General features: G+C 38.1%; 2 protein-coding genes across 5 annotated transcripts in view; one reads left to right on the forward strand and one right to left on the reverse strand.

Moving 5' to 3' along the window:
• The window catches only part of stxbp4 (syntaxin binding protein 4), a 34,129-nt gene extending 16,530 nt beyond the window's left edge, over nucleotides 1–17,599 (reverse strand). For 2 of the 3 annotated variants that reach the window (XM_072667265.1, XM_072667267.1), the window contains exons 1-16: nucleotides 17,328–17,459; nucleotides 15,564–15,637; nucleotides 14,601–14,696; nucleotides 14,443–14,512; nucleotides 14,091–14,165; nucleotides 12,224–12,315; nucleotides 11,359–11,467; nucleotides 10,802–10,934; nucleotides 10,592–10,698; nucleotides 10,123–10,345; nucleotides 9,337–9,406; nucleotides 6,356–6,459; nucleotides 5,702–5,798; nucleotides 4,814–4,926; nucleotides 4,065–4,154; nucleotides 3,846–3,911 (exon numbers count right to left, since the gene is read on the reverse strand). In XM_072667265.1, coding sequence (XP_072523366.1) covers nucleotides 3,846–3,911; nucleotides 4,065–4,154; nucleotides 4,814–4,926; nucleotides 5,702–5,798; nucleotides 6,356–6,459; nucleotides 9,337–9,406; nucleotides 10,123–10,345; nucleotides 10,592–10,698; nucleotides 10,802–10,934; nucleotides 11,359–11,467; nucleotides 12,224–12,315; nucleotides 14,091–14,165; nucleotides 14,443–14,512; nucleotides 14,601–14,696; nucleotides 15,564–15,637; nucleotides 17,328–17,389 — 1,581 coding nt within the window. In that variant the 5' untranslated portion in view covers nucleotides 17,390–17,459. Of the gene's footprint in view, nucleotides 1–3,845; nucleotides 3,912–4,064; nucleotides 4,155–4,813; nucleotides 4,927–5,701; nucleotides 5,799–6,355; nucleotides 6,460–9,336; nucleotides 9,407–10,122; nucleotides 10,346–10,591; nucleotides 10,699–10,801; nucleotides 10,935–11,358; nucleotides 11,468–12,223; nucleotides 12,316–14,090; nucleotides 14,166–14,442; nucleotides 14,513–14,600; nucleotides 14,697–15,563; nucleotides 15,638–17,327; nucleotides 17,460–17,528 lie in introns of those variants that run through there. The other variant, XM_072667266.1, reaches the window with a different exon arrangement.
• Nucleotides 17,600–18,624: 1,025 nt separating this feature from the next.
• cox11 (cytochrome c oxidase assembly homolog 11 (yeast)) lies at nucleotides 18,625–21,653 on the forward strand. Of its 2 annotated transcripts, XM_072667454.1 has the most exons (6): nucleotides 18,646–18,695; nucleotides 19,563–19,697; nucleotides 20,104–20,471; nucleotides 20,601–20,756; nucleotides 21,078–21,203; nucleotides 21,326–21,653. In XM_072667454.1, the coding sequence occupies exons 3-6, from the start codon at nucleotides 20,154–20,156 to the stop codon at nucleotides 21,521–21,523; spliced, it is 798 nt and encodes a 265-aa protein (XP_072523555.1). In that variant the 5' UTR covers nucleotides 18,646–18,695; nucleotides 19,563–19,697; nucleotides 20,104–20,153; the 3' UTR covers nucleotides 21,524–21,653. The 2 variants fall into 2 exon arrangements, with proteins under 2 accessions (XP_072523554.1, XP_072523555.1); XM_072667453.1 differs by lacking the exon at nucleotides 19,563–19,697 and having other exon boundaries at nucleotides 18,625–18,695.
• Nucleotides 21,654–22,618: the final 965 nt, after the last annotated feature.

Raw genomic sequence — 22,618 nt, forward strand, 5'->3', positions numbered from 1 at the left:
ACAATGCCAGCTGTATTATTTGCATCATGCCATTAAATTAATATTCTTTATTGCCGTGGTACCAAATTCTGATCCTGAGGATTCAATAGAATAGGACTCTCTGGAGCACATAAACAGAAACCTTTTGCCAAATGCCAGACGTGGGCTAGATGGGTTTAAAGCCCCCCCAGCATTGAGCTATAGAACTCTGGAGTGATGGAATTGGGGATCAGGTGGGGTGATGATTATGCAACATTCTGGCATCATCAGCGCACTTGTTGCTGAATGCAATCAAGTCCCCACAGTAATGCTCTGAAATCTAGTAGAAAGCCTAAGGGTAAATGTTTTGAATGCCCTTGATTTCGGAAAAAACCATGAATAAGCAAGTGTGCCAATACTTCTGTCCATATAGTATAGTATGTGTCAGATGGTTTAACACCACCCCATAGCAGCATGTTCACACTTGCCATCTTACATACCACTCCTGGAACTTGATTCAACAACCATCAAAGGTGTCAAAAGTATTTACATTTATTACTCAGATAGAAGTGTAGATAACAGGGTTTAAAAATACTTAATAAATATAAAATAATAAAAAAGCCACAATAAATATAATGTTATATCAAAATGTTTTTGTTGAAAATGAACTAGGCTACCTGTTTCAGCTGCATATATGCCAATTGCAAATGAATGCATTTTAGTAATATCAAATATATTAAAAGACCATCTATGTACTACTGAGCATTAACGTGTTTCATGGAGCGGAAAATATGATGAGTAGTTGCCTATAAGTATTGTAATGGTGCAAAAAGTCAGACTTCAGAGGCATGTTATTAATAACTTTTATTAGAGTGTAAATGTGGGGCTTAGTTGGGACATTACCCTCGAGTTCTCTTGAGTCTCTGCCACAGACATCTTCATACTAGACTACATACGTCTGCTGTGTCCTTGTTGGAGTGTGACGTGACGTGCAGGTGTGATGGATCACACAAACAAACACGGTGTCAGAATGGTAAGCGAGAATGAAAACAAACCGGAATTAAATAAGAGTAACAAGGCTATTTTTAAAATGTAAGGAGTAGAAAGTACAGATAATTGCGTGACAATATAAGGAGCAGAAGTAAAACGTCGGCTGAACAATAATTACTTCAGTAAAGTATAGCTAACCAAAGGTTTTACTTACGTAAGGTAACAAAGTATATGTACTTTGTTACTTCACACCTCTGACAACAATCCAGACAATGATCCCAAACAACATGTGCTGGACTACTGAAGCTACCCCAAATTAGACCATTGAGATCATAATGTTGAACTTTGAAAATCTCAATTTTTCAATTATTTCTAAATGGACATAAAAGTGGGTGCTCCAACAATGTCCCTATGTGACAGCTAATTGTGTGAAACAATGTTAGGATCATTCTAGAGAATTATTGCAGTACATGCATGGCACATAGTATGATAATTTCATTATGGGGAAGGGTTTTGATTACAGATGATACAATAATGAGGACTTTTTTACTTGACTCATTATTAAAGTGACATCTTGGTGTAATCTTTAAAGAATTAAGAAATGAATCATCTTTTAGACCTATGTTAAGCTCTGAACCAGATCTTACATCTGCCTCTAAGAAAACATAAATTCAACCTGAAATACTGCTCAAAGTCTCAAAGGTCCAAACTCCACAGTAAAATCAGGCTATATACAAACGTCTGATTATATAATCATCAGACTATTATAAAGAGCTGGTATGTCAAGGCAAATTAGACCAGTATTCAGAGTATTTTGGTGGCATACTTGGGGCTAAATAAATATGAAAGAAAAAAATGATTTGTCTCCACTAATCCCAGCATGTTTTTCACAGCTGTAATGATGATTTATAACTAGCAGCACATTGCACATCAGCGATACTTCAATTACTCTGATCACATTAAAATACTCAAACAGAGACACCTCATCTCTATCCCACATGACCAGTCACACCTCACATGGGTCAGGGCACCCCCTCACACCTTTCACTGTGCCATACCCGTGGTGTGTTGTGTGGATGGCCCCATCGCCTGCACACTCATCCCCAAAGGGAAGGCTTAAAAGCCTGCTGCTCCTCCACTGTGCAGCCAGTCTGCCTACCTGTTAGTCTAATGGCACATATAGCACAGCAAGAGTGGGTGGGGGGTGAAGAGAGCAGAACGGATTCAGAGAGGCAGATCCAGGCTTGAAAGAAGCATGGGCTTAAAAAAAGCCTCAGTTCCACAAGGCTGGGCTTTCAGCACTCTCGCTTGGCTGCTGTTGCTCTGAACTTGGAAAGTAATGGAGCTCAGTGTGGCGCTGACACCACGAATCAGAGCTACCATGTAGAACATGGAGGGAGAGCAGAAAGAGGTGGCCTAGACCCTATTACCAGATGAGCAGATGCTAAATGGTTTCAACAGTTCAGCTGAAAAGCAACGGCTGAATTCCAGGGATCTTAGCAGATTAAAAGTACTTTTAAAAACATGAAACAGATGTTTATGTCTGCTAAGGCATTCTATTATGATTAAGATCAGAGTAATAAAGGGAAAAGAGACATATCTGTTCATCTTACTAAGGATACTGCACACCAGTTAAGAAGCTCGGCACAGAAATAAATCCCAGTCTGTCAAAGGGTGGGAAGAAGTGTTGCCCACTATAATATACTACAAATTGGCCATATAGAGGGACCTTCTCAAACCCCAGCCATAAGGCATCTGTTGTTGATTTTGTGGTCTTGTTCCAGGTTTAATATAATACAGTAATAGCACAATGAGTGGCGCTCAGTGGTGCTCAGAGACATTGTGAAGAGCCTGAAGCCCTTCAATAAAAACAAGGCCTTTGGGCCTATATCAGACAGAAAGGTTTAATATACAGTATTAGATGTAGATGTATACAGTAAATATAGATGTATTCTCTTCACCCAGCTGCCTAGTTTGTTTTACTATTGATTATCCTACCATTGAAGACCTTCACTAATTTCAATGCCCGTTAACATTCATTAAGATTTTACTGATAATAAATATTAATATTAACACTTGAGGTGCTCTTGAATATGCTTTATGTAACCGCCACTTCGGAGGCTCTGAGATAGAACCCATAGTGCTACTGTAAGTTAGGCCCATTTTTATGACTCATAGAACAGAACTATTTTCATACACAAGCTCCCATCTCTACTGTGCCCTAAATACTCCGACTCCCACATACGGTGGGTGGACCATGTCTCCTGAACCCAAAGTCACTTTATGTTATCATATAGAGTGTGTAAAAAACTTAACTTCTGTATCTCAGTAGTAAGTGTGTTTCCCTGTAAATATGAGAATAAATGCAAATAAACATAAAATACAGTATGATAAACAACAAGTTGGTCTGTTATTGATATGTTGGTTAGGTTTGGTTGCAGACTTCCATGTGCATTCTTGCCACTGCTTGGATTTGTTCAATTCCACCTAAAGGACTGATTAAATAAACTTAGTTTTAAATGATACCTTAATAATTTTTGGGATTCCATGAACTGTAAACAGCTTTACATAGCTTTTTTTCAGATTCCTAAGACATTTTCACAGTGCTGCGTGTAATGCTGTAAATGGTATATCATAAACAGTACCGCATAGGGCATGAGTAGGCAGCAAAAGCAAAAAATCACACTACTGCTAGAGCATGATTGGTGCTGTGTACTGGCCAGCTAAAATAATGAAATAAAAAACAAGATTTCACTGAGAGCAGAGCACTTGTAGAGCACCAAGGTGGCTGTACACAAGAATATGAGTATATCTAGAGCTCCCCCTAAGGGCACTTCTAAAACTGTACAGCACAAATGCAATTATGAAATAATCCTAAGCTCTATGAACGTACTCACCTGTTTGACTTTAGTCAGCTCTTGCTGCATCTGATGACAAAGGCTTTCAGATTCAGCCAGCTTATCCTGTTGGACAAGAGATTTCCTGAGAGTATGATGTGGTAAACATTCCTCTATTCAGTAAAGTCAGAATAATGAGTCCTGGGTCAATAATAAATCCCTTAAATAAAATAAAAAAGCTTGAAGCAGCAAGTCTTTGAGTCCCGAAATGTCTCTTACCTGCAACCTCTTTATCTCTCTTAAGGCTTCAATGTGATCTTTTCTTAATCTCTCCATCTCATCAAGGTCATCAGAGTCAGATGTTGATGCCTTAGGGATCATAAGTAGGACATATATTCATAGGTATGTGCATTATAAGGTAGGCTACTGCATCAACAGTATTGGCAGTATAAACAAAAGATGTGGTGGTTAATAAATGTGTTGCAAAATCCTGATTGCAATGTGAGAGGTAATAAATTATGACTAAAATATACACTTACATTTACATTTAAAGCATTTATCCAGAGCGACTTACAAAAATGCTTTACTGCTATTCTGAACTAGGATCCAAAAGATACCTTGAGGCTTTGACACTACTAAATACAAAAGAGACCACAATACTCGGCACTGCACTTCGCACAAGTACTCTTGGAAGAGCTGGGTCTTCATAGATATATATGAAATATATCATTTTCTTTTATTCCTTATATATACATCTTGTTTTGTATGTGACCCAGACAGACATCAAAGCACTTCAGTGGTAGTTGTACCATGTATGATTGAGTATGTGACAAATAAACTTTGATTTAATTTGATATCATTTAATGTGGACATGTGTTTTAGTATTCTAATTGCATAATAAATATTTGTTAACATTAAGTTGATCAAGCAGGTGCTAAAAGTAATGATATTCTTTAAATTCAATATCTACTGCATGCAATAATTTGCATAATATTGAATAACAAAATTACATAGATGACAATTCTTACCAGAGGGTTTGATGACGAGTCAGTGAGATCGTCAGATGTGAATCTGGCTACTTCTTGTTCCAACTTTGACTCGTCTGTCAACTTGAAGAGTTCTTTTGTCAAAGTCTCAAAATCTGTGTTTATCAAAAACATGAATACATTGTACACATTACATATGTTTTATACTTGACATTTTAGTCATTTGTAGTTGGTACAGGGTAGTGGGTTACACCTGTGTATTTTCATGCAGCAGACTAAAAAATGACAATGAAGTTTAAAGAAAGTAATAAGAACAACTGAAACACGTGTAATTACACTAATGAAACAGTGTGTTTTAAAAACTATTGCCAGTTTGAGTATAACCATCTGTTATCTGTAGTCCTTTATTTAATTTATTATGAGTATTTAACATGGTGCAGATAGTTAAAACTGGGGTCTTACCTGAATTATACTGGTCAGGAATAGGCTAATATTCATTCAATATCATTGTTTTTTTATAAAGGTTTATGTATGTATAGAAGAAATATGTATAATTTATATGCATGTGTACCATATAAACCAAACCTAGAATACCCTAAAGTGCAGGCCAATAATGTTACATATTCTTAATAGTACTGTGTTCTGACTTTCTTCACAAGTCCACAAGACCTTCACTTGTAGATCAACTGTGTATGTGGGCCCAATTGTTAGTTCTCAGTCTCACACATACATTGTTTGCACATTATTTTCATACCAGTGATGGAATAATACATCTTAAGATTAATTATTCAATAATACTACAGTTTATACCCTAATAAGTGAACTATAGTCTGAGGACATTTTTAGTAATAAATCAATACTTTGCCCTAATCTACACATAAACTAGTGCCTGATTCACCATTGGACAAATTTAAGTATAAATTTGCTCACCTCCGTAGGCCACTGTCCCTCCAGGGTCCACACGGAGCCTCTCTCTCAGGGTCTGGAGCTGAGTCTCGGTTGGCTTTAACCCCAGTACCTCTAGAGCCTGTGGACAAAACCAGTGTCCTCTTAGAAAAGTTCAGTCTATGAGTGCAGGGCCCTCTCACCCACACTATATCCAGTATCTGCCGCCCCCCCCCCCCCCACTCGCTTTCTCTCTCTCTCTCACTCTCCCACTAATGCCACACACAGTTCATATTTTCCACATGCACTTTTTGTTCTGCAACAGCTCTTATGTAATAGCCATTTTAATGATTATTATGTGAAATAGCTCCTGTTACGTGAAACTCTTCTGAAAAAAATCTTAGTAAAACATGCCTTTGTCCCAGAACAACATATCAGCAGAAAATGCCATAGCCTGCCATGTCTGCACAGGCTGAGGCAGCGGCACAATCGCAATCGATTTTCCCATTATACTGCGGGAGGAGCCAACCGTGTCAGTATCTTCCCACCACATGATAACACAACACTAACGGCTCAGTGGAACGAAGGGGACAATGTTAATGGATCGTTAAAGCCTGCTGGGTGGTCAGGCACCAGGGTTGACAGTACAGAGAGGGTCTGGCATGGGGCAAGGGAAGGGAGCAGGGGGCAGGGACAAACCTGCTCCAGCCTCTCTAGTTTGACTCGGGAGCTAGAGCTGAGTGACGGTGGCCTTGACTGGACGGCCACAGGAGTGGTGCTGGGCTTACAGGCAGCACTGGCATCTGGACACAAAGACAGAAGAGAAAATACATATTTGGGGAAAACAAATGGCTGATAGCAAAATTCTGTTAAAGGAGCTCTGGAAACCCCCTTCTGATCATTTATATTGAAGATTATACTTTTGAAATCTACAACAGATTTGTGGTGGATTTTTGAGATTGGGCTTTTTTAAATGAAACTGTTCTGTCAAGCTTCCAAGCAGTAACTTTAGCTATATTAGAAACAACATATTTCTATCAGCCCCGAAATTCACCCCAAAGCAGTTTCTTCCAACTTCAAGATGTCATCAGAAGGGTGCATTGCTTGTCTGGTCAGAGGGTCCCTTTAATACAGGGTGTACAAGGTGCATCCTCCAGTCAAACCCAATACTTATTCAGAGCAAATTTAATTACATTATAATTAAATGTAATTAAAGAGAAAGTAACTCACAGTCATACTGACATTTCTTTGTGTGTGTTACTTCAACTGGTAGGGTAACGAACATCTCTGCATTGCAAAATTATGAAAGCTGTGTGACATGTCATACTTTTTCTAACAAAATAAATAAATTAATTAAATAACACCTATCTGTGTTCTTAAATAAGAATAGATCATTCTCATTAATGTCTTTAATTTGTTAAAGCCTGCTGGATTGGGCAGGCACCAGGGTTGACAGTACAGAGAGCAAGGCAGTGATGACAGTGGCAAGGAAAAACTCCCTCAAATCAAGAGGAAATCATGAGGACGACTTTTTAAGGACATGCAGACATAACGTAATGCCTGCATGTGCTGCTTTTAAGACTGGCTGGTTAATGGTTAAGAAGTTTCTTTCCAATTTCAGATTTTCCAATGTCATGTCTTTCAAGCTTTCATTGGTCTATTGTTACTGTTATGTATTCATATTCTGCAAGAACATTTTGTAGAAAAATGGACAACTGTAAGCATAAAAGAAATTGTGATCATGTAATGATACATGTATGTTAAATTCTGTTCATTATATGCACACTTATTAAATCAATAAAAAGCATGTGCTAGAAAATTTTCTTGTACTCAAAATAGATCATTCTCTATTATGAGAATCTTATTACTACTGTCTTTACTGATATTTTATTCAAAACAAGAACCAGAAATATGATACTGTTAAAGAAATGAAATATCTTATAATTAGAAGTGATTACTCGAGACAACACCGAATATTAAGAGGTAAAATCTCAATCTGTACAAATGTCAACCATTGTATTCCCTTCATGTTAATTTTGTCAGTGAGGGCTCAACATTAACGACTGCTGATAACCTGGGGAAAGTAGTTAATACACCCACAGCTGATTTATCACCATGAACAGAAGTCTTCTGAGTGTGCACATGAGGTCGCCACTGAGCTGCAGGTTTTAGCTTGCCAGATGTTGTGAATATGCTTTTTAAGCAGTGGCGCTCTTGAGGCACAGAAGGAGAGAAGACATAGGCTTTAACTATCAACTTCAGCTATCAACTATCAGCTTCAATTCTTGCATCTATACACAATAATTATACAATAAAAGTCCCAAAATAATGAGTGAGATTAAATTGCAACTCAATTCTGATCTGTACTTCATATTTTTGTGTTATAATGTTCTTTGATTATATTTTTTTATATTTTCTCTTTAACGATATTCAGTTTCATGTGCATTTATATGGTACCTGTATATTGGAACTATCACTTCGGCATCAGTCCATTCACTCTAACCACCCAGAGATTGTCTTCTTCAGTCTGATTTTGGACTGACAGGATTTTAAACAATGTAGTAAGAAGACTTTGTTTCAGTCATCTGAATAAAGATGAACAGAGCAATGTGAAAGTGAAATGTCACATGCAGCTAGTCCAAATGTCAAATATGCACCAGGCCTCACTAGCAAATGTCCTGATTCATGCATATCTGACAAAAAAATGAAAATGAAAATGTGAAAATCTCTCTACGATTATAGCTGTTAAAAGTAACATTCAGCATTTGATAATTATTCATTTTCATTACACTGAGACATAAACATGCTGTTCTCATATTTTCTCTTTTGGGATTCAGGACATTACAACCAGGATACTGGACACCTTAAATAAGACCAGTAAATGCTCCCACCTCTAATCACCCACAAATTTCCTTATCGCTATCAAACTCTCCTTATTGCACAATTCTGTAGAAGAACTGCGGGATCATAATTTTAAAACAAGTCACTAACCTATACTCATTGACTACAATCTCAGTGTTTCAGATTTCACGATATGATCATGATATAAGTGTTTCTAAGGCATTTCTTAAGTCTGCACAGAGTAACTGATTAACATTAATGACGAACTCATGTTCTGAACACCCTCTAAAATTCCCAGTTTTCCAGACCAGATTAAGCACTGATTACAAAATCCAAAGAGGATTCTCCATTCACGATTCAGCATTTGGTCTACTTTGCCCATACTCTGTTTAAAAGCCCTCTAACTGAGTTCTTTGGTTGATGGCAAACAAAAGCTATGTCATATGGTTCTTTACAAGACAGCTAAGACTTGACCTCAACAGACATCAGTTTATTTTGGCCTTATCCTGGAGGCATTTGTGTAATCATATCCATTTTCATCTGTTCATATTGAAAATGTGGTATCCTGCTGGCAGGATTATCTTCAATAATAAACACTCCAACATCTCATCAGCCCATTCGGAATGTTTGCTGTAGTGAGCAGGTAATCCAGGTTATGATGGAACAATGTTCTTCATCCCATAATATCAGATTTACTGAATTACTTCTTAATACGCTGCTATTCCAAAACATCAGTAAGCAGAACCGAACTGGACAGTTTGTCCACCAACAGAAGGACATAACATGCACTTACAGTATACACACTCACACACTAATATATATGTAAAGAATTGCTGTACCAGAATTGGTGCAGGCACTCTCAGGGGTAGAGATTGATGGGAGCTCTGGCTTCACTGGTACTGCTCGTACCTCCAACAGAGAGAGAGAGTTAGAGTTAAAAGCACAGCTAGTTTTACACTGTTGTTTAGGGGGTCTGGCAAAGGTAGACAAGTCTAATCCAATTTTAAAATGTATATCCAAATTAAATATATATATATATATATATATATATATATATATATATATAGAGAGAGAGAGAGAGACATATATAGATAGATAGATAGATAGATAGATCATAGAAGTGTATTTTTGCCTCTTTGGTATTGGGTTGTTTGACATATCTGGTATTGTGAATAGTTAAATGAGTAAAAGAGGATCTGATTTTCATTTCTTTAATGTTTTCCGCAGAATTACTTCTTGTTTTCTGTGAGATTATTGAGCTGTCATGGATGCACTTCCCTTTCTCCAAAGATTTCAGATGATGTTTAGGTGAGGGCACTGCAAGAGTCATGCCTTGTGCCTCTTGAGGTAGTACATTGTGGATTGTAAAGTGTGTTTAGGAACACTAATCTGCTGTAGAAGATTAGTGTAGAAGATCAGCTTTTTTTTACAGATGGTGTGATGTTTGCTTCCGGAATTAGCTGGTATTGAGAATAACAGTTATTTACTAACTGCAAACAAGCCCAAAACATGATTGAAATAACCAGTGCTTAACACAAGCTGAGACAAAATAAGACAAAATAAAGCTTAGGTATGGTATTCATACCTAAGGTTGCTTGTCCAGTCTGTAAGATTTTGTGTCTTACCTGTGTAAGTTTAACAGAAGGCAGTGTCTCACTTCCAGAGTTGGGAACAGGGGAAATCTTGGGAACAAGCCCCACAGACTGAGGTACTGCCCCAAGGCCAATGGGTCTAGGCTGTGGGGGCATGCTGGATGGGGACTGCAGGGAGATGGGGCTGTGTGGGCCACTGCTGGAGCCAGAGGAAGATCGACGCCTGATAAACGCTATCTCCACTGTGGGGTCTGGTCTGTGTGGAAAGTTACAATTTAATCAACTTAGAACACTTTTATAAAGTAACTTTCATTTAACTAGCATAATATATCATTTAAATATATATATATATATATATATATATATATATATATATTTTATTTTACATTTGCATTATTTATTTAATAAAAATTATATGTTATTACTGCATTTTTGCAGATGTCCCAGTGTTACTTTCTGCAGCTTTAGAGCTTGAGACAAGCACCCTGTAGAAATATCTGACCTGAGCTTTGTTCGGGTTAGTATACTTTTGGCCTCCTCATGTGTGACTCCAATAAAGGACTCTTTATTGATAGATATAAGTTGATCTCCAACCTTTAGTCTTCCATCCTGAAAAAAGCCAAATGCAAAACAAACTGACACATTGAGCAATATCGCACATTTCATAGCAGTTACTATTAATAAAACATTGCACAATAATTTAGAAATGTACCCTTTGGCAATCTCCTCCAGGCACTATTTCCTGAATGAACACCATTGGCCCCTCGGCACGGTTTGCTCCACCCTTGATGACCAGGCCTAAGCCTGTTCCCTTGGCAACACATATCAACTGAATCATGCAGTCACTGGAGGAGAAGAGGTCAAATTAAAGACTGACAATTGTGACAGGTATAATCACTTGCTGGGTGATTAATGCATTCTTTTCTGAATGACCTGAACTACCTGAACCTAATCTTTTATAAGAAAATTCTGCTCATGCTAAGCATCTGACATCTGCAATAGCATAGCTTTTCAAACAGTGACTTAAGCGGGCATTTCAACATTATCTGGACACATTAATACATTATCAATCATGTCACTCTCACATAAAAAACATGTAACATTGCTGTCCCTGCTTCAAAATGATCTGAAACTAAATATATTTACTTGGACCACTGTTTAAAGTTAAAAGGTTTTTTTTTCCGGTAAAGTGTTAAAGCCATTTTGGAGATCCAAGATTTCTGTGTGACAGTGTAGTTTTCATAAAGATTCCTTCATTTCTGGACTCACCTGCAGACCTGTGGAGGAATGGTGGCCGTGCTGCAGTCTTTAGGGCTCAAGATTTGAGGGCTTGTTGATCTCGAAGATGAGGATGATGAAGCGGTGTCAGTTAGCTTACCTAAAAATTAGACAGATTGCTTTAATGTATTGTTTTTGTAATAATAAAAATAATCTTCAAAATATCTTCAATATATATATATATATATATATATATATATATATATATATATATATATATATATTATTGTATATTGTTGTAGTAAAATGTTTATTATACCTTGTGTTTGTTGACAAATTTGAGATTGGATTATATGGAGATTTTTCTATGATCAATTCATTATCAAATGTTTATATGTTGTACAGAGACATTTTTAAATGGTTTACAAAAATGTAAAAATTGACAAAATAATGTTACCATGCAGAAGTAAAATGTTGTGTGTTAATGATGTATTTAGCACGTGTTCTGAAAATGGTCGGCCAATAAAACTATTGAACAGCCTGTGATCTTTTCCAGGGCCACAGTGTTTGGCGTGTGGAGCAGGTTAGATAAGGTTGCCCCCAACGGATTATGAGCCTTGTTCATGGGTAGCATGGCGGTGTTTAGAGAAAGGGCTCTTGGACACAGCCTCTCTGACACTGTCAACAACTATGGACCTGGACGTCTGGTTCTCTGGTTCCCTGGTGTTCTGGTTTCTAGTTTGTAAATGTTATGAAAAAAAAACCTTTCCCAGCACAGGAATGTGAAGAATTCAAACATAAAAACTGAAAACGCTTTTCTTTAGGCACATTGACATATGCTTTTGTACCTGCAAAATGTGAAGGCTAATGTTTTTGTTAACTACTCTATGTGTTCTGACTGTGTAATGGAAAATACCTGTGGAAAGAGGAGTAGGCGATGTCCTGCCAGTTCCTGAGGTTGTATTGCTGTTGGAGCCATATTTCTCCATGAGTTCAGCAAACTCTTTCCTAAGAACATACACACGCAATCATCACTGATTCACTGATCACTTTAATAATTAATATCTTTTCATGATAGTCATAATATTTAAGTACCATTCAGTATTTACAGTATACAGTATACAGTATATACAGTTTTACAATACTATATATATATATATATATATACATAAGAAATGCCAAGTGAAAAAGATGGAGAAATAATGGCAATGCAATATAAGTAAATAAATAAATATCAGATTAGAATCACTGATATCTATTAAATCTTTTATTTCCATTGAAAGTTAAGAAGATTTAGTTTTTCTCCTTTTTTGGACATATGAAGGATTTTGTGTGCCAACAATTTGCCAAAAGAGTTCAGTTGTAAGCAGCTTGTGGTTGTGTTATAGAAAATGTACTGTGAAATTAATCCAGTAAAAAAAAAAAAAAGAAATTAAACTATTAAACATGCAAGACCAAACTAATCATTAACAGCAGAGTCTCTTGATTTGTTAATTGTTAGACTGTGTCTGATACTGTAGTGCCAATTAAAAGCAACTGCTTCATTGCTCATTACGAAGAGACTAAGATGCACTTAATTAGATTACTCTCTTAATCATAGATAAATAAGGCTCCTAAAGAAAAGTGTAAAGGAACACCTTCAAAACTAACCTGAACTAACCTGAATAATGAAAAGCAAAAAAAAAACCAACAACTTTACAACAGATTATTGTAAATCTACAAGCAAGTGTACACTGCCACATACTTAAAACTGAGCTTTTGATGAACAGTTGTCCATTAGCAGTGACGGTAATCCTCAGATGGTGGCCCACTGTTCTGACTCTACAGGTTCAAGCCAGGTTGCATCTGATCGACTGGTGGCCCTAATACGTCAACATGGATCCAGCTCTAGGTGAGAGCGTGCCATACAAGGTCCCAGAGAGCAGCAAAATGCCAACTCGGTTTACACTGAGACAACCGGCCGATTCTGACAGCTGCTCTAGATAGTGCCCTTCAATTAGCATATAGTGCTAAAGGAAAAGAGTAGCTGGCTTGAAAGTCTCCTCACGAACATGAATACATAGCTGTAGCTACAAGTTGACAGCACTGACTGTGGCTTGTGGTTTAAGACAAAACTGTCTGACTTGATACTAATGGCATGATAAACAAACCAAATGTAACATATATGCCACAGTGCTGCAATTCTACAACTTGGACCAAGAGTCCCAATTAAGTGCTAAAGACTTTAATGTACTTAGTGTATTAAGACTATTTTTAGACTTATAAAAAACAATCAAGAAGCTCATCTGTGCTCATCCACTAACTGGATTAGGTGGATGATGACAGCAATACTGTGTCTGACAATTCAACATTTCATGATCTAGAATAGGACAGTTCATGGTATTGTTCTGATTTTACATTGTGACCACTGGAGGTGACCTCAAATTCCAAACTTCACTAAAGAAGAAAGGATAGGTAAAGTAGGATTGAAGACTACTCTTGTGATGTCATCTCACCTCAGAAAGTGTTATGACAACTGAAGCTTGTATAAATATACCTTTTGTACCTTGTGAGTCTAGTGTTTTATAAATACTTAGAAAGGTTTATTTCAGTTGAAATGAAAGGCTTATGAAGGTGTTGCATGTTTTTAGGGAGGCTGCTTTTCATAAGTAACCTGCAAACTACAATGTAGACTTAAACTAATAGCTGTTACAAACAGTACATGCATAGATAATTAAATAAATAAAACACTGATACCCTTCATGCCTGACCACGTTTAGCAGAGTGTAAAGGTTTTGTTGTACCTGGACTCCTCATCTCGAGCAATCAGAAGAGACATGTGGTTCGTGGCTGATGCCATGCGCAGAATCTCCACCGCCCTGACAAACAACAACAGAAGGATTTGATTTGCTACAGGCACATTATCCTCATTTATCTCGAATTTGATTACAGATTACAATGTAATTAATTAACAGTGACAAGATCAACATATTTCATTCCATAATGTAATAATGTGATTTGTATTTGCTGGGAGGGACCGGGAAAAGAAGCCAAAGAGCTAGAGTGATGTGGAGTTTTGCTGCCAGAATGTCATGAAATTCTTTCCAGTGTTTCGTATGGCTTGTGTCATTGTTGCTGTATTAAATTAATGCATACCTTTCATTCGTGACTCCCCCTAAATTCATGTTGTTGACATCTAAAATGAGGTCGCCAGCTCTAAGTCGTCCTGGCAAAAACAACTGAGCATTATTCCAATGATTAACTTAACAGAAAGACACTTATCACAGTTACAATGTGGACAAGGGCCAGCATACCGTCCTGTGCAGCCACGCCACCAGGTAAGACTCGCTTAATGAAAATGCCAAACTCTTCACCACTCAACTCTCTGTAACCTCCAATGATCTTCACTCCTGGCAGACGGAAGCAAAAGGCCTGACGTTAGTGATGCTTCTCAACTCGCTGGAACGCACATAAGAAGTTAAACACTTGACTACTGGTACGTAGAAAATATGCACCTACTGAGGGTTCTTTGTAGCAATAGAAGAACCACAATAGAGAACTTCAGGAGATGGTTCTTTAACTAATTTTAGTCATTTTTGTACAATTGTTTTCTAATTAAAAAATACATACATGACCCCTGCTTGTTGGGTTTTAACTATAAGGGTTTGACTTCTTGCAACCACAAGACCTATGCCCACATCTGGTCCTGGAGATCTTTCCTGGAGAGTTCAGACCCCAACACACCTGCCTCTAATATTCAGAAGCTCCTTTAAGCTAAACTTGGCTGGGTGGTAGATCATCTGGACGGGCTACCCTGCACAAGATCTTTAGGGAGGTCAAGTATTAATGTTGGATGATTAGATCAAGATCACTGACACCAGCTAATAAATTGTAAGGGATTCGAGTGTGCTCCATTACTACAGAGAATTCACTATTGGTAATGCTTTTAGGTGGTAACACCTTAAAGTATCTAAATCCACTCATTATAACAGGTGTCTGGGTCTTTTCTTCAGGATCAAATGTTGTTGTTTTTTTTTTGTTAAAATATACACTTTAATAAGACTAAATTTAATATAACATGAAAAACTCACTGTTTGTCAATATGGTGCAATCTATTAGAAACACAAGATGTGTGAGGGTAAAAAGCGAGTTTTAAGATACATAATTTTAACATAATGTAAATAATCTCTGCTGGTCTTCTAGAACAATGTATCCAATATATTTGAGAAATCTGTAGTTTTAAGAGTTTGTAGCATAAACCCCGCATTGGACCTCACCGAGTCCTTTTCTGCAATCGGAGAACTCCAGTCTCTGCACAGCACGGTTGATGCCGTGGGGTCCCATGATGGTCCTGAAAAACAGCCATTAGCTATCTATGTGTAATTCCAAATGGAAAATGTGCATCACAAAAACAAAACAACTAATAACCAACTTAACATTTTAAGAAAAAGTTGTGGTTTTTTCAATGCAGATGAATGAAGGGAGAAATAGTAATAGTAATTCAGAATCACTCTACAAATAAATGCACTATTGAAAGTGATTAACAGAAACAAGTAGGTTACTGCACTTAGGTTTATTTCATACACACTGCCATGAATAGGTAAACACCGCTTCTATTGGAAAGGCGTGCCTTCAATCTGGTAAACTAGAGCCTGATCTCTGTTGCATATAATCCCCGTAACAGACAGAAAGAAACACTATTCAAAAGCTCCAAGCTTATCTAGGCCATTGGCCATGGTGCTGAAATAGCTTTAAAAAGCAAATTCAAATGTCAAACATTGTATAGTCCGTCATCTTAAAAGCTTCCAACGTTTCTTTCCATTTGTGAACTTCTCATCCTCATACTATATATATTGCAAGACTAAAGCACAGAATATACTGTTTTTAATTGATCAGCATCAGTTTCCACAATATATTCAGTGCTCTTAATTGACCTAAGGGGAAAAGGTCAAAAAAGGTCAAAATAATACATAATAATGTCCTGCAAGTAGTGGCAGATGCAGATACAGCAACATCTTTTTTAAACAAATAAAAACATTAGAATTAACTGAGAAACACTGCCATTGACTTGACTGCAGGTGTACAAACATGAATGGAGTTAATGGACACCAGTCACGTGAGTTCATGTAGAGGTCAGGTGGAAACTAACATAAAGGCTAGCTAAGACAAACAACAATAAGGGTGCTACTTGTAAGTAAAGAATGTGACCCTGATCAAATGAGCCCTGCTTAAAGTAACCCATCCCCCTCCCCAAAGGAGCTGTAAACATGCCACTTTAATCTGTGTGTGACGCTACAGCGATGAGGAAAGGCGAAAAAGAGCAACAGGCAGAATGGCATGGTGGCGAACCCCTTCAATCATCTGCCGTACAAATGAAGCCCAATTACAAACCACAGACTACACAGTATAAAGCGTCTTCTGAGGTTGTTGATCATTGGATATAAGGCAACACTGGCTAAATAACAGCTGAGGCACTTAAACTGATCACTTAATTCAGTCTAATCTGTCTTACTTTCCACAAGCCACATTAGGATACACGTCGAGGTCTGCACTGGAGCCATGCTGTGTGCCCATCTTGAATGTGTCCAACCAATTAAAGCCTGGAAAGGAACTTCCTGCAGACCTGTTACCATTTCAGAGGGGCTTTTCAGAGATAACCTGTTCTCAAGAAATCATCCCCTGTTATCTAATGCTCTTCCAAATGTGTAAATAGGTTCAAATCAAGAGCTACAGAAGACTGTGAATGCCTGTTGTTTTGAATGAGTGTAGAAAACCTCATATTTAAAGAAAATGGATCCATAAATCCATGCACAAACTGCACATTGACGCTGCAAATCCCCTTCATCTGCATAAACACAGCTCACCCCAAACTGACTGTCAGTTCTCATGGTCACAGGCAGGTCCAAATATTTCACTTCCATATGGCTGAACACATCCAATCGTAAGCACATCATAAGCATAAGACAGACATAGAATTAGAAACATTCACTGCCTTTCTAAATTTGCAGATTTCATGCATTAAAAAAAGAAGGACAGCCTACCAGTAGAGCAGGGATAGTCCGTCAAAGCGCTCTGCCTCCACTGACTGTGGCAGCAGTGGCATTGCAGGTCCAAAAACAGCTGATGAAATATTATAAAGGCAACCTCATCACTGGGTCGGGGGAGATGACGGTTCAAATCAGGACGGTCTAAGATGACCGAGAGACAGCAATCTACCCAGACAGTTACAGACATGCGCCTACCTATCCACTAATCTCCCCTGATACCCAGCAGTCACATGGTGTGCTTCACCTCTCCCTCCAGTGCCACCGCTGATGATGTGTCTCCCTCTGCAAACATAACAAAGCACCAAGCAATAAACCCTAGGAATCCAGGATGACATGTGTTAAGACAGTATGTAAACGAGTAAAATGCATAAATCATTTCTAGGCATTGGTTAAATAGAATTTACTGAGTGAGACAATTTATCACTTATGTTTAATAAATCCAGAGGTTAATTCAACAAACACAGCCATTAAAATATCCTGCAAACTGTCAACAGGCTGTAAAGACACATGTATACACTGCGTTAATAATCACTGAATAAAACAATGTAAAATGTTATTCATGTACCGTCCACAGGATGGCACTGTTTCAGGAGCACAATAAGCACAAAAGTGCCAAATCATACTATACTGATCTCGTGTGTGTGTGTGTGTGTGTGTGTGTGTGTGTGTGTGTGTGTGTGTGTGTGTGTGTGTGTGTGTGAGAGAGAGAGAGAGAGAGAGAGAGAGAGAGAGAGAGAGAGAGAGATAATCTAAGCAGAATTAAATGCAAAATAATAATAAGACAATGTTAATTAGAACTGCGTAGTATAAATACAATAAAAACAAGTGTAAAAAATATAAATAAAATGCAAATATCAGTACCAAATACATAAATATGAAAATAACCATAGTACCTTTTATGTTGGTCTTTGTTCATTTATTTTATTGTATTTGTTATATTAATGATTGTTTATTTTTATAAATGCATTTATTTCATTATTTTATTTATTTTTGAATTTTTTTCATATTTAATCCTGCATTTCACGACGAAAATGCAGGAACGGAAAACTAAAAATGAACTATCAAACAAAGTAAAATACAAAATGTAAGTTAATGTAATGAATAGACGTGTACATGCATCCATATTTGTACATCGATTTAGATTTTTATCATCTACTTTTTCACTGATATTTTTTTGATTATTTTATTTTTGCTCTCACACTCCCACCTTTGCTTGTGACAGCAGACGCTCTGGGCTGAACGGTTGTGTAGGAACTACAGTAGCGAGGATGTGTTTTCAGGGGAGTAAGAGGCTGTGGGATCAGTGTGCGTGTTTAGCTTTAGCAGGTGTGTGTGGAGTAACTGAGCGGTCATTTCATTCCGGTAAGAGAGTTTAAGTAATACTGTGACATTACTGTTTCATTTATGTGGGTAAATCAAGTCACTGTGAGGTAGTTCTGCGCTGTGTATTACTTTGAAACGGCGAAGAGGAATGTAGCTACAGCAGTAAATAGATAGCCACTCGGCTAGCTAGCAGTTATATGTCCTTCTGATAGGTCTAGCTTTAGCAGCGGTGTTAATGCAGTTCACCTACTGTGTGTTATAGGGGCGGTGACTTTATATAAATCAGATATCATTTATATTACTGTCTGACATATTCTGATTTCTAAGCATATTACATCGTAATTTACGTTAACTACCTTTAACTACCTTTCCAGATCACTGTTAAACGGTAGCTAGTGGTAGTACAATAACAGTAGTTAAATGACAGTAACAGTAAGGTACAGTAATGACACTACGTTAAAGCTAGATGACGCTATTATACAGGCATTAACAGGCTGTGCCATGCTCCTATCTAAGTGAAATTTAGTCACTTTAATATGCACTAGTTGCTCACTCACAGCTGGCATAATTTGGTGGTAGAACGGGAGGAGTGCGGTTGAACATAGCTAAGAGCACAATGATCAGCTGACTGAAGGGTTTTAATGCCCCCAGCATTGAGCAGTGGAACTGCGTTCTCTGGAGTGAACGTACCTTTCGGATGAGTTGCGTTTGTGATCCTGAACTAATCATCTAACGTCAGCACGTGACCTCACTAATGCTCTTGTGGCTGAGTACAATCAGATCCTCACAACTACAACTACATCCAAGAGTATTTGGATACCTGCTCATTCATTGTTTCTTCTGAAATCAAGAGTATTAAAAAGGGGTTATCCTGCTTTTGTTGGAATAACTGTCTCTACTTTCTAGGAAAGGAAAGGAAAGGAATTCTACTAGATTTCAGACCATTGTTGTGAGGATTTGGTTGCATTCAGTGACCAGAGCGTCTGGATGTTGGATGATCAGCAGCCCACCTCATCCCCAACTGCCCAGCTCATCTTAAATGTAAAGGATAAAAGCACCATCATTTCAGAGAACACAGTTCCACTGCTCCACATCTCAAAACATGGGGGATTTTCATGCCTCTAGCCCACGCCTGGCATTAGTCATGGCGTGGTGTTTATCTGCTCCAGAGAGTTCTGTTCTGTTGGCAGTATTTGTGTGTGTGTGTGTGTGTGTGTGTGTGTGTGTGTGTGTGTGTGTGTTTGTGTGCATTTGCACATCTGTGTCAGCAATGGGAACAACTTAAAAGTAGCTGAATGCATTCATTAGAAGGGGTCTCCACAAAAAATTGGACCTACAGTCTATGTGCCATCACCTAGTTCAAAGTTGTTTACAGAAGTATTAAGTATGTTTTGTGATTTGTTATTATATTAATCATTTATTTACTAATTGATTTGTTTGTGTGCAGATTGGTACAGGAACTATCTTGAAGAGCATCTCATCTAGAGCTTTGGGGTTATGCTTCTGTCTTTTGTGCTTCGTGAGTGCTTTGCAAAGCACCATGTACAAGTAGCCCTCTGCAATGCTCATATGTGTGCTAAAAACCTAAACGTCCGAGGACTAGCCACTTCCACTAGCCAGCTCTTTGGCAGAAGAACATCTCAGCATTTTGTTAACCAGATGCGAGGAGCTAAAACACACAGAAAAAAAACACACAGCCAAGAAAATGAATGGAAGCAGAGGAATAAGACCGCCCTAACGTATATAGCAGCAGCCGGGGTTGGCATGATTGGCATGTCATATGCTGCAGTGCCACTCTACAGACTATACTGCCAGGTCAGTGCTGGATGTCTCACTCATATTACTGACTGTTGCCCATCTTAGCCAAGGATACCTAACCTCATTCATAGTCTCACTGTGTCTTGAAATTTGCTGTATATGAATAGCAATGATTCTCTACCTCAGGCAACAGGACTGGGTGGCACAGCTTCCGCGGGACATGATGCAGAATTAGTGGAGACAATGAAGCCGGTTAAGGACCGTGTTATTAAAGTCACCTTCAATGCTGACACACACGCCAGCCTCCAGTGGAACTTCCGCCCTCAGCAGTCTGAGATCTATGTAAGATAATAAAGTTACTGAAGGGACATGTCATTCAGTTTAGTATATTGTTGCTGTCTGGACAAAACTTTAGAAGAAAGGGGGGAAAAACTTACATTTTAAGACATGTTAGTATTAAAAGAGTCATGTTGGGCAATTTCTATTGGACTTTTTTAAAATACTAAAAACAGTACAATCAAAATATACAAGGTTTTGTTCTGATGGTGACTATGGTTATTAAACTGGCTTTCAACTTATACAATGCTTACAATATCATACTTCTTTTCAGTGCACTCTGTTCTGTACTGTCCTCAAGTTAATGATCCTTTATTTGCTATTCAGGTTGTGCCAGGAGAAACAGCATTAGCATTTTACAAAGCACGAAATCCCACAGACAAACCTGTAATAGGAATCTCTACCTACAATGTTGTGCCGTTTGAAGCCGGGCAGTACTTTAACAAAATTCAGGTAATGGAGAGGTTCTTACACAACTTTTGATTTTGACCTTCTAAGCCTCCGTCATGAGTGTAAATGTGATCTGTCCTTTTTTAACACTCAACTATAATGACTCTTCTCATTTTGATCCACAGTGTTTCTGCTTTGAAGAACAGAGGTTAAACCCTCAGGAAGAGGTGGACATGCCTGTTTTCTTTTACATTGACCCAGAGTTTGATGATGACCCTAGGATGGCTCGGGTTGATAACATCATACTTTCTTATACCTTTTTTGAAGCCAAAGAAGGACAGAAATTACCTCTTCCTGGGTACAGCCAAATAAGCAGTACATGATGTATTGTGCAGAGACTTTTCTAATGAAACTTTGAAAGACCTAATAGAGCATCCGTGATGTTATTTGTTAAACCGAATTTGTTCATGTAAATATGCTGTCTGTGTAATGAAGTGTTTATTTTGGAACTAATGCACCATGACATGCTTTATGAAATCCCACTTGAATGACCATTTAGGTTGAACATCAGCTGTAGGAGCTGTGCTCTACACTACTGCTGGGTACAGAAGTCATGTTGATGAAACAGTACCTGTTTAAGGACAGTAGGGGGCGGGATGGCTCCAATAATCGGCCATCCTCTAAGGAGCTCGGAAAGAATTGGCAGCAAAAGCAAAGTCCATGTCGTTCTCTTAAATATCTTATTCTGCATTAGAGGTCAGAGGCTCGCATGGGTTATTTCGCGATCTGATTTTATCATGTCTGACTTTAGGGACACAAATCTGCATGATTTGGATGTTACGCAACTGTAGCGGAGGTAGAGACATCTGCACTTACATAACGTGTGATCAGGCAATCTCGATGGTACTCAAACAAACAAGGTTTCGCAATGCCAAAAAAAAAAGAGCCGAGATGAAAAAACACTTTTGAGTTAATCCAAAAACCCTTTATGTATTAAGCACCTATAATGTGATTTTTAAAAAATGAACAAAATGACAAATATATTTAAACTAATTGGAGTGAGTATTTTATCTTTATAGAGTGAGTGTATACATGATCACTTTATTCTCCATCAATCCCCCTCAAGGCCGGGATAGACTGTAGCTAACTAGCTATATAAGCTGACCACTGTGTAAGCTTATAAACACCAGTGTTGTGGGTGTGAGGTAGGCTAATATGTCGTTTAAATACACACCGTACCAGGTCCGCCTCAGCTTTACGCTGTTCTGCAAGTCTACATTATCCGTGCCCCGGAAAACAACAAACCCAACCACGTTGTGCGCTTAGTTCTGTAGCGCTGACCCAGGATCAGGCGAGACGGACCTCCGCGCTCTTCAAACCAACTGCTCACCGTGTCGTAACTGATACAGGATCAGCGCTTAACAATGACAACAGAGCTTGGCAACGCTGTTAAGCCACACCCTCCTCAGCGCCAAGAG

This window comes from Salminus brasiliensis, chromosome 22 (genome assembly GCF_030463535.1).
Source record: "Salminus brasiliensis chromosome 22, fSalBra1.hap2, whole genome shotgun sequence".
NCBI lineage: Eukaryota > Metazoa > Chordata > Actinopteri > Characiformes > Bryconidae > Salminus > Salminus brasiliensis.